Source organism: Caretta caretta, chromosome 6 (assembly GCF_965140235.1).
Source record: "Caretta caretta isolate rCarCar2 chromosome 6, rCarCar1.hap1, whole genome shotgun sequence".
NCBI lineage: Eukaryota > Metazoa > Chordata > Testudines > Cheloniidae > Caretta > Caretta caretta.
The window spans coordinates 36567595-36580032 of NC_134211.1; the positions used below are offsets into that span (position 1 = coordinate 36567595).

The 12438-nt window shown below is 42.1% G+C and overlaps 1 protein-coding gene across 7 annotated transcripts in view; it reads left to right on the forward strand.

The window, feature by feature from the left end:
* The window catches only part of BMAL1 (basic helix-loop-helix ARNT like 1), an 84310-nt gene that overhangs the window by 62548 nt on the left and 9324 nt on the right, over positions 1 to 12438 (forward strand). For all 7 annotated transcript variants that reach the window (XM_048853944.2, XM_048853941.2, XM_075129429.1 and 4 more), the window contains 5 exons: positions 485 to 591; positions 1892 to 2042; positions 2725 to 2813; positions 5246 to 5354; positions 9290 to 9383. In XM_048853944.2, coding sequence (XP_048709901.1) covers positions 485 to 591; positions 1892 to 2042; positions 2725 to 2813; positions 5246 to 5354; positions 9290 to 9383 — 550 coding nt within the window. The remainder of the gene's footprint in view (positions 1 to 484; positions 592 to 1891; positions 2043 to 2724; positions 2814 to 5245; positions 5355 to 9289; positions 9384 to 12438) is intronic.

Here is a 12438-nt window from a genome sequence, read left to right on the forward strand (position 1 = left end):
TTCAAGTCTGGACTTGAAGAATTGCGCTATGTAGCTTGAAAGCTTGTCTCCCTCACCTACAGAAGTTGGTCCAATAGAAAATATTACCTCATCCAGCTTGTATCTTTTGTTTAAATTGCATTTTGTGTCTTCAGGCTTCCTCAGTACGTGGTGGCCTGCTACCAGAAGGCTTTAGCCAATTCTAAACACTCCAAATTACAATTTACATTCAAGGCTTGGTAATTGGAAGTGCTTCTGTATCTGTAGATGACCCATCAGAATAAACTATTTCAGAGAAAGTTATTGGTATTGTGTGTTTTTTGTTTTTTTAGCTTTTTTCAAAATTAAGATACAAATTATGGAAACTTTCAGTTTCTCCGCTAAGTGAAAATAATATATTCTACAGTATTGTTTTATAACTGAGTAGGGGGCATGGATACATTTTAATAATACAGATGTACCACTTTATTGTAAAAAATTGTTGTTTGTTTGTTTTGTTTTTTAGGGCAACAGCCATTCTGGCATATTTACCACAGGAACTTCTAGGCACTTCATGTTATGAATATTTTCATCAAGATGATATAGGACATCTTGCAGAATGTCACAGACAAGGTAAGATGATTTATAATTCAGTGTTAAGAATGAGGGTTTTGGTTTCAACAAGTAAAAACAGTCAAAATGTATATTAGTCTTCCTGAATATTTCACACAAAAATAACAACTTAAAGGGATAAGATTTTTTCAGGTTGGCAAACGTTAGATTTTTCTTGCATGAAAAGGACTTTGATAAAAGGACTCAACTAAACTGGGAGGAGTGGTAGATACGCTGGAGGGCAGGGATAGGATACAGAGGGACCTAGACAAATTGGAGGATTGGGCCAAAAGAAATCTAATGAGGTTCAATAGGGATAAGTGCAGGGTCCTGCACTTAGGACGGAAGAACCCAATGCACAGCTACAGACTAGGGTCCGAATGGCTAGGCAGCAGTTCTGCGGAAAAGGACCTAGGGGTGACAGTGGACGAGAAGCTGGATATGAGTCAGCAGTGTGCCCTTGTTGCCAAGAAGGCCAATGGCATTTTGGGATGTATAAGTAGGGGCATAGCGAGCAGATCGAGGGACGTGATCGTCCCCCTCTATTCGACATTGGTGAGGCCTCATCTGGAGTACTGTGTCCAGTTTTGGGCCCCACACTACAAGAATGATGTGGATAAATTGGAAAGAGTCCAGCAAAGGGCAACAAAAATGATTAGGGGTCTAGAACACATGACTTATGAGGAGAGACTGAGGGAACTGGGATTGTTTAGTCTGCGGAAGAGAAGAATGAGGGGGGATTTGATAGCTGCTTTCAACTACCTGAGAGGTGGTTCCAGAGAGGATGGTTCTAGACTATTCTCAGTGGTGGAAGAGGACAGGACAAGGAGAAATGGTCTCAAGTTGCAGTGGGGGAGGTTTAGGTTGGATATTAGGAAAAACTTTTTCACTAGGAGGGTGGTGAAACACTGGAATGCGTTGCCTAGGGAGGTGGTGGAATCTCCTTCCTTAGAAGTTTTTAAGGTCAGGCTTGACAAAGCCCTGGCTGGGATGATTTAATTGGGGATGGGTCCTGCTTTTGAGCAGGGGGTTGGACTAGATGACCTCCTGAGGTCCCTTCCAACCCTGATATTCTATGATTCTATGAGTCTATGATATGCACTGAACAGTGAAAATATCCTAAGCTAAAGTTAAATTAGTATGGAGTCTTCTAATTTGCACTTCAGGTACAGAGATTTAGAAATAGTGCTGTTCTCTGCACCAAAAAAAAAAAAAAAAAGCCAGTGAAACTGGGAGGATCTGCATCAAATCTCTACTCTTCATGTAGTCAGTATGCAGGTCTGCAAAACTAGGGTTGTTCCTTATGTCTCCCTATTTTTAGTTTTACAGACAAGAGAAAAAATTACAACTAATTGTTACAAGTTTAAAATAAAAGATGGCTCTTTTATTACCTTGAGGAGTCGCTGGTTCAGTTTCATGAACCCTTGGACCAAAGAAGTAGAATACATCGTCTCAACAAATACAGTTGTTTCGTAAGTATTTTCTTCTAGCAGCTAGCCTTGAACATCAGGAATGTAACCCTGCTTCAAATGTAAGATCATGGGAATTACTCTAAAAATTACTCTAAAAATGTGTACACATCGTATAAGCATCTGAGCTTAATAATGGCTAGCCTTACAACAAAAGGAATGAAATCTGGAAATTAGCTGATCTTTTATTACAGTTTGTATAAATCTAAATAAGTAAATGTACAGAGTAAGACACTGGGTCCCTAATCTTCTCATTGATTGTACACGGGTGCATTGCTTTACCCACGTGGAGCTTCCATTTTTGCTTTGGAGTTCTGTGACAAGGCAGCAGTGTGCCTCTGCACAACAAATTGACTGATCAGATCCTGGATCAGCTGCTCCCTCCTGTTAGGAGAAAAGCAGTTTGGGCTCAATAATGCATGCTTGATGAGCCATAAGGGTTTTTGTTTTTCTTTTAGGATTGTTTTTAGTATATTATGCAGCTGTTGCTACTTAATGTGTCCTGCAGAACTCTTATTGATTTATATAGCCCTACAGTATGTGTCATTCACTATGGTTACCTCCATGATGATGACTAAATTTGTCTTATAAGTCACAAACATTGAAACTTCCCCCTTATAACATGCTATGTATATTTAGCACTTGCAGCTATTTTATCACTGTTTCTTCCTGTTGATTTCCTCAGCACCAGTGTACTTGATGGTGGAGATGCAGCCTTTCCGCAGCTTGCAGCTTCTCCGCACAGCATGGACAGCGTACTTCAGGCTGGAGAAGGTAACTACAGTATAGTGAGAAACTTGCACTTGCTAGACAGCAATCATTAACAGACTTTCCTTGGCTACTGAATTAACCCCGTGTGCTCCAGTTTGTTTCTGTCGTCCTCCCGAGATTATTAATTGCTTGGAAGATGATAGGTGTACACTGTACTTAACATATATAAGTTCCAACAAGGTTTCTTCCCCAGTGAGGTTAAATCTAATTTAGATAGAAACAATACAAATAGTGTCTGAGGAGGCAGAGTGAGAGCACGCTCTCCTAGGGATCAGTGGTGGAAGGCTGTAAGGAGAGATTTGGAGGAGAGGAAAGGTGTTTGCCACATGAGGACAGCTCCAGGTATAGGTCATTTTTTTATTTTTGGAAAAGACACCTGGTCTGATCCTGAGCTGGGGCTATGGCCAAGGAGCACTTAGTGCAACTCAGCTTAATCCTTAGAATCCCTAATCCTATCTTTAAGATGCCCCCAGTTCTAGATCTGTCCTACCACTTGTCCAGTGCCAGACATGAAAGCTGCTCTAATTTATGCTTGTTGCCTGCCAACAGCCCCAAGGGGCCGTTAGGGCAGCTAGGGATCAGCCATACACAGGAAATAGCCTGGTCATTTTATTGGCCACTCCTACATAGCAGCAGGGTTGGGAGGCTTGGTGACATAAGAGCTGCTACTGTGACTGTATGCCACATGAGGATCCCTCTGTTCTGGGGAAATCCTGTAGTAGCCAGTTAAGTTGGCTTTACAACTGTTTTGCTCTAAATAGAGCAGCAGAAATCTGCCCCAAAGTACTGAAAAATGAGTCAAGAATAGGGGTACTGGCCATTAAGGAGAGAGGATTGGCCAAGAATGTATGACCTGTGAGGTGGTGTGGAAAGGAACAGGAGCTGAGATGTAGGCAAGGAAGTGGCTGCATTGCAGTAGTTTTGGCTGCATTTAGTATGTGCTGTTTGGGATCTTTGAAAATGAAAGGTGGTATATAAGAAGCTTTATGATTTTAAAATCTGTAATACAAATTTATTTTTCTTCTTAAATTAGAAAAAAATCCTTTTAGAAAATATGCAGCAAAGTATTTCAGACAGAAAAGTTGAGGCAGCTTCAGCATCGGTTTATGGGTTAAAGTTTGGGCCAGCATTGGTTCGTGCTGTGACCTGGTGCACAAGCTTGCAGCACCACTCAAGTTTAGCCCACCCACCCCTTCATCATGATGGAAGGACAGCCAGGCCAAATTTGGGTGAGTGGCATTGGGGTCTCAGTGCCACTCAGAATTTATGCCTGCCATGAGTAGTGTGGAAAATGATTTGCCCACCCTGGCTTGGCCCAGATCCCACCATCGCCACCACTGGCATCGTGCAGGGCCTGAGGCATCTCACCATGCCAAGAGCGCAAAGGTAGAAGTGGGGCTGGGGATACCACTCCCACTGGCGGTGGCTCTGGAACTTAGGGAGAGGCAGGACTAAGAGGGGTCCCCTAGTTTCAGGCAGGGCAAAGCCCCCCATCTGCACAGGGAGGATAGAGGCCCCACAGTTCTTGGCCCACTCTGTTCCCCCCAGCCCTCTACTGAGTTGAGATGTGATTTGTAAGGCTGACTTTAAGGACCTGATTCTTCAAGGTGCTGAGCTTCCCCAATTCCCATTGACTTCAACCCAAAGGGTTCCTGGGAAGGTTGCTAGGTCTGAGTATGAATTGTTAACACAGAAGACCATTAACAATTGCACACAATCAATACTCTATCACTTCCTTATTATTTTAGTTCATTTTATGTCAGTCCTTTCTCTACTTCCTTCATTGTGCCCTAGAATAGAGCAAACTCCTCTTGGCTTCCCCATAAGCACTATTCAAGTGCCAAGTCTGTATTAGAATAACAGACAGCAATTTTAAACTGCAAGAACATAATGTTCAGAGACCCTGTTGCTTTTTACTCCCTTGTCAGACATTTGCAGTTACCCAAATGGACTTGATTTAAATGTTTTGCAGGTAACTGTGAATTATTCCCTGTTGGCGGTGGTGTTCTGCTAACATGCTGACATGATAGTACTGTGCTTTTAGTGTGTGACAGGAAACGAATCCTCCCTCCCCCTGATTGAAATGTGTATAGACAGTAGATGAGCAGCTAATATTAATAAATTAAGTATTCAGCACTAACAGTTTGGGCAAGGTGCTCCCAGCTGGCCTGGGCCAGCTCACTCATTCAGCAAGCTACTGGTTATTATAGATGTCATTAGATATATAAGTCCTGAGTCTGAGCTGCATCTCCTAAAAGGCACAGCTTAGATTGGCCCAGAATTTACACCCATCATATTCTGGGCCCAACCCCCAGCATAAGTTAGAGCAGTCCCGGGGTCTCTTCTCCCCTGCCCTCCCCTCCCCTTTAAAAACCTTGCATAATCTCTTTCGCTTATTATGTGTGTGATCTTACAAATATTGTTCCATATTTTAGGTGGCCCAAAAAGGACCCATCCTACAGTTCCTGGTATTCCAGGTGGAACAAGAGCTGGGGCAGGTAAAATAGGTAGAATGATTGCTGAGGAAATCATGGAGATTCATAGGTGAGAGAAACTGGTATTCTGCTCTAACTTAATAGATAATTTTTTTTAAAGGGGAAAGTAAGAAATACCCTACCTTTTTTATTTCTATAAGCACCAAGTATTACTATGCAGTTGCAGTGTAGCGGGTATTTTCGATTACAGTGAAACTTTATCTGTACTAAGGGTAGTCGGACATGGTCAAGACAGAAATGACAGCATCACAGAGAAATATAATTTGTTCTAATTTTTCAGTTTGTTTCTTCTTACAGTTAGTCTTTTAGAGTAATCTGTGTGCATGATTACTGTAATAATCTGATTACTAGTCACTGTAATCACTTTAATAACTTTGGAAGAGTCCGAAAGAGAGCAGCTAACAGTGAAAGAGGTTAGCTCTGGAGAGAGGTCAATGAAGAAAATAGTCTGGGAAAAAAGTTAAGTTTCACAAGCATAAACTGTATCACCCTGTATCACTGTAGAAGGCTGGTCTAATTTACACTACATGCCAAAGAACGTTGAATAGGTACCAAGAAGTAAAGATTAATAGATAACCTGCAGCAGAACAAGGAGTACTAGGACCAAATGCAGAGGTGATTTATCAATTGATGTAAGTTACATTGAGGACTCAAATACAGGACACTGCTTGGGGGAGGGAGAGCTGGAGGGTTGTCTGGGCTGGGGGGCACCCTGCAGCTGGGCTCTGGGGGACTAAGCGGTGTGGGTCTGGGCCAGGGGGTGCCCCATGGCTGGGCCCTGGGGAGAAGGGGATGTGGGTGTCTGAGATCAGAGGGGCAGAGTTTTCCCCCAAGATGTGCCCAGCTGGCACGTGTGACACATCCAGACTGAGACACCCAACAAAAGCATAACAAAGAAACAGGAACTGGGTTGTCATAGGAGTTTCTTTAACTCTCTACTCCTGGGGGAAAACATTTGTTGTCTGTGTTGTTACAGACATACTTGCTGAAACGTAGTTTGAAATAAATTACCAAAATAATTGAAACTGGCGTGATTATGCTGTGTTATTTTGTCAAATAAAATATGCAGAATTTTAAACTATTGTGTGCAGAACTTTTAATTTTTTTGGTGCAGAATTCCCCCAGGAGTAATACAATGCACGGAGAGAGCTAGGTGCCTAAAAGTGGGATTCATAGAAGCCAGCGTGCTCAGTGGGGAGCCACTTAAGCTAGCCAGTAGGAAATGCTGAGGAGTGGGGTATGGCCTAAGCCCCACCCCCAAAGGGAGTTCAATTTTGTGAACATTAGTGGTGTCTAAATGTTGAAATTAAGTACCTAAGATTCAATTAAACATCAAAACCCCTTGTGAATCTAGCTCTAAGTGATTTGACTAAGGTCACACAAGCAGTCTATGGCAGAGGAAGTTGAACCCAGATCTCCTAGGAGGCTAGTATCCTAACAACTGGACCATCCTAATATACACAGAGAGAGAATCATAGAATATAAGGATTGGAAGGGACCTCAAGGTCATCTAGTCCAACCCCCTATTAAAGCAGGACCAATCCCCAATTTTTGCCCCAGATCCCTAAATGGCCCCCTCAAGGATTGAACTCACAACCCTTCTCCTCTTGCTCTAAGATAATAGTATCTGCCCTTGTCAGTTCTGTTCATACAGGCAATACAACTAGGTAGCAAAATGGATAAACATTTTTGGAACAATGGAGAATAAATTCCTGCTATGTGTCTTAGTTCATTGAAAATTCTCACTATGCTTGAATGTCAGTCCCAAATTTTTCCAGTAGGTGACCACAGGAAGCTATGCCATATTTCACTGGGATAAAATGGCTTGTTAGTGAATTGTTAGTGGCCTGGAGGTCACAAATCACAGTGGGCTGGATGCAATTTACTACCAGATGTCTTGTGGCAATCGATTTAAAAGTGAAATGGTATGGAGTTAGACCACTAATTAGTCCTCCATAGGAGACAATAGTTTAGTGTCTTGCACTTCAGGAATAATCTATTATTTTGCTCTCTGACATTCATTTCTGAAGTGTGAAAATTAGACTAAGACCAGTTTGAAGTGTTATGTTATGTGAAGGGACGCCGTAAAATTGGCATAGGAGGATGCCATGTTTGTGTGTATCTGACTCCAGCCCAAATTTGCTCAGTTGAATGTGTTTTAAGACCTGTAAACTCATCTTGGGGTCTGAAAGTAAAGTTTGCTGACTCAGAATGGGGATGAGTGGGGTGCAGAAGAGATTAAAGCAGGCTTTGCAGACGCCCCCAATTCAGGAGGCCATCTTTCCACCAGTCAAGCCCCAAACATGAAGGCTGGTCTAATTTACACTACATGCCTGTCAGCAGTCTTAAATAAGGGGCTGATTATATGGCTGGTCCCCAGCTGCCATAAAGGAGGCCCCTATCATGTTCCCTGCACCCAGCTAAATTCCACTTCACTAGCAGTTGGGATGGTGGTTGTCATAGGACCTGCTACAATGAGCTCTCTGGCACAGGAGGTTCCTTGCTACCTGAATCCTCCAGTGGGAAAAAAACAGGAAAATCTCACACATCCAATAATGATTCTGCAGCTTTAGTTTAGTTAATAATCCTGATGATGCACAAGCCAGAAAAAATTCTAGATCCTTCTTCCATAGCCTGTGTTGATGCTGAAGGCACAAGAGGAGTAAAAACTAGTGACATATTTTTATCCCTTCAGTGACACACAAAATGAGCAGATTTGTTGTATAGGAAAATAACATTTTTACATAGTTGCTTTTGTGGGCCCCCCCCCCTTTTAAAATTAAAATAGCCAAATCCGAGGCTGAGCAAAGAGTTTTAATAGCTGTAAAAAAGTCTACTGAAGCTCATTTTAAATAGCATTTTGTACTATTATTCATCTTACTAACAGAAACAAAGTACTTTGGATTGTATACACTCCACCACTCTTGTTTTCCTTTCAATTGGAGAGAGCCCTGGTTTAGTTCCAGTGCTCTTTCACCAGCTGTTTCTATTTTCCTGTACTGCCTTCTGTTCACAACCTTCCCACTGAAACTCTGCCATGGCAAATGAGTTTCCCACTTAAAAAAAAAAAGTTTGGCATTTTTGATGCTAAGAGGATCCTTTTTACAAATTACCACATGGGAACTACCCCACTCTATTTTCTCTAATTGTACAGCCAGCAAGTCTACAACTCCCTAGCATTTCCGCTAATGTGGAAAACATTCAATGCTAGTATACCAGGTTGGGGAAATCCTGAGCTAAGTAAAAATAGTGTGGCGTTGAAATGTCTCTTTTACTGCATGCGCACTACACCATAGGGATAAAAGCAAATGCCCAGCATAGCTATGTCATGATAGCTTATTGAAAAAAAAATAGGAAGGAAAATATAAGGAAGAAGTTCGTACTATTAACATCTCAAAGCATATAGAAATTGTACATAAGTGTGGCTCTCTTTTGAGTCTCCCTTAGAGCAATTTTATTGTTTGGACATTGTAGGCCAGACCTTTCTTCAGCTTATATAAATACTGTATGCAAATTTACATCAGCTGAGGATCTGACTTTGTGTATTGCTTAAAAATGTTTCCTACAGAGGCTAGGCAAGAAAATGGTATAGGGGAGAGCTGAAGTTTATAATCTGAGCAAATTGGAATATGCCAAATTAAGGTAATTGATTCAGCTATCTATGTCGTTGAGGGTAATAGTGGCAGCAGTGTTAAATTAATGGACAGACTAGCACTACAGACCTCATACCAACAGAAAAAAAGTTATCACAAAGCATAATCCTGATGCTAACACAGTAAATGCATCACCCCAAACTGCATTTTTGTGGGTAGTTTTGAGATATCAAAGGTCTTGGCATTTGGAGATTCACTTGCCCGTTAGTCTGTTGCTGGCAGTAAACATTCAGTATCCACCAACATGATTCATTGTTCTCAAGATGAATAGTACATTAATTGCATCATTTTGCATTGCCTCTTTCTAATTTTAATGACATTGGTTTGAAAGGATAAGAGGGTCATCACCTTCCAGCTGTGGTTCCAGTCCATTGAACATTACCAGCACACCACCCCCTGATACATCTTCTCCAGGAGGCAAAAAGGTGAGAATAAAAGTTTTTAAAATGTGAATCAGTGGTAGTAATTGAATTCTTTGTCACGTTTCATAAATCTGGCTATCTGATCCCTTGGCTGCCAAGTCTGGGGTAGCAGAACCTATCATACTTAAGGTTTTGAGTCTTTATACATAATGAAACAGCTTCAACAGGAAAGACTGAGAGAGACCCATCCCAGAATACCCCATATTGGTTTGGACATTTACCTACTATGTGGGAGACTCAAGTTCAAAACTCTATTCCAAGTTAGGCAAAGTGGAGACTTGAATCTGGGTCTCCCACATCCCAGGTGAGTGCTCTAACCACAGGGCTATGGCGTATTGGGGCACAGTCTCCTTTTGTGGTTTTGGGAATAGCATTTCCAAATTTCCTTTTTTTACACAACAAAAAGTGGTTTAAAATGCCCAAAATCAAAATGAAATGTTTTGTTTAACCCAATGCCTGCTTTTGTTTGTTTCATGAGAAAAACCAAAGCATTTTAGTTTAGGGTTGATCAGAAATGAAGAAAGTTGGTTGGTTCGTTTGTTCAATGACCCCTATGTTGCTATGATACATATCAGCTTAGCCCTAAAATTAGAAGTCCTACTGTGAGCACGGTGCATTAGTCTAGAATAGGGCTGTCAATTAATTGCAGTTAACGCATGCAATTAACTCAAAACAAATTAACACGTTATTTTTTTAACGAGTTAATCGCATACCTCTGAAGACAGGACTTGGTGGCAGCCGAGCAGGGAGGGAGGGAGGCACCAGGTGCGGCAGCAATCAGGAGGTGGCCAGGAACAAGAGACAGCAGGTGATTTGGGAGAGCCAGTCAAACACCTTCCAGGCAGAAGAGTGGAGCCCGGTCCCCTGTCGGCTGCCCCATCCCCTCCCTGTTGGACAGGGCCTGCCTTAGGAATGGGCAAGAGGGGCCACCGACCAGGGCACCGTGCTTAGGGGGGCGCCTCTGCATGCCTCCAGATGCTCCTCCTCCAGCCGCTCTGCTCCGCTGCTGCCCCAGCCTCCCCCCACCATGGAGCTGCCTCAGCCAAGCTGCTTTGGACTGGGAGACTGCCTCCTGTTTGTTGCACAGGGCAGGGAGGCTGATGTCAGGGTATTCCCCTCCCCTTGCCCATGTACCCGATGGCTGCTGAGCTGGGGTCAGGGAACAGGGGGGAGCCTATCTGCTGCTGGCTCAGGAGTGAGTGCTGCCGACAGCAGCTGCTGCTGGCTGAAAAAGCATTCAGGTCTCTGCTTAAAGAGACCGCGCTCCCCCAACACACACACACACAAATGCAAGTATTTGTAATTGAAAATAATAATATAAAGTGAGCCCTGTACATTTTGTATTCTGTGCTGTAATTGAAAATCAATATATTTGAAAATGTAGAAGACATCCAAAAATATTTAAATAAATGGCATTTTTGTTATTAACAGTGCAATTAAAACTGATTAAGCGTGACTATTTTTTTAAATTTCACAATCAATCACAATTAATTTTTTGTAATCGTTTGACAGCCCTAGTCTAGAACAGCGTGTACTATATTGGGACTGGCGTGGAGCGTAGACAGATTTGGAGAGATAAAAGCAGGCCCTCCAAGAAAGTTCAGTACATATAGATAAAGGCTTCTGAGCAGCATCTCTTATAGCAAGCACATTACATCTGTCTTCCAAGAGCTGCATGAGCATTCATTTCTTCCTCTCGCTCCTCTTCTCATGCATATGGAAAAGTCCTTTGAGAGTGGCTGTTTCAGAGCTGCAGCAAGAGAGGATTAGGCTAAATTTGGGATGATTTGTCACAGGGGGACCTAAAGTTACATGTTTACTAAACATTGGAGACACTGTAGTACCTGCTTGGTACTATGTCTCAAACTCTTATTTCAAATTTTAAATGGAATGTCTTCATGTATTTCTCCCTTCATGGGCTTTTTATTTGAACTATAAATGCATTTACAATATCTTAGGCTTCAGGTCGGTGTTTGCTTAATCTCACTTATGGGCTAGATTTTTCAATGGGCTCTGTGCACCTGTGCCTTTGAAAATATCTGTAGAAATGCTCTAGAACCCTTTGGACTGCATGGCCATAGAATTCTTGCATACCTCTTCTCCTTGTGGCAGAACTGTGCTCTGGTATCTAAACTTTCATTTTATAAAATTATTTCATAAGAACATAAGAATAGCCCTACTGGGTCAGACCAATGGTTCATCTAGGCCAATATCCTGTCTTCCGACAGTGGCCTGTGCCACATGCTTCAGAGGGAATAAAAGAAACAGGGCATTTTATCGAGTGATCCTGTTTTTTAGTTCCAGCTTCTGGCAGGCAGAGGCTTAGGAACACCCACAGCTTGGGACTGGGTCCCTGACCATCTTGGCTAATAGCCACTGATGGACCTATCTTCCAGGAACTTATCTATTTATATTTTGAAACCAGTTCTAGTTTTGGCCTTCTCAACATCCCCGGACAACAAGTTACAAAGGTTAACTGTGCGTTGTGTGAAGAAGTACTTCCTAATATTTGTGTTAAACCTGCTACCTATTAATTTCATTGGGTGACCCCTGGTTCTTGTGTTATGCAAAGGGGTAAATAACACTTCCTTATTCACTTTCTCCACAGTATTCACAATTTTATAGACCTCTATGATATCCCCCCTTAGGCATCTGTTTTCTAAACTAAACAGTCCCAGTCTTTTTAATCTCTCCTCGCAGGGAAGTTGTTCCATCCCCCTTATCATTTTTGTTGCACTCCTCTGTACTTTTTTCAGTTCTAATATATATATTTTTGAGATGGGGTGACCAGAACTGCACGTAGCATTCAAAGTGTGGGCGTACCATGGATTTATATAGTGGCATTATTTCTAACCCTTCTAGTTCCAAAACTAACTTTGAAAATGTGAACAGGAAGTAAACTGCAATAGGATTTTCTTAAGGCCTGACCTACACAAAAAAGTTAGAGCAAGCCAGCTACATTGTGCAGGGGTGTAAAATCCACACCCCTGAGTGATGTAGTTAAACTGACATAACCCGCAATGTAGACAGCGTTAGGTCAATGGAAGAATTCTTCCAA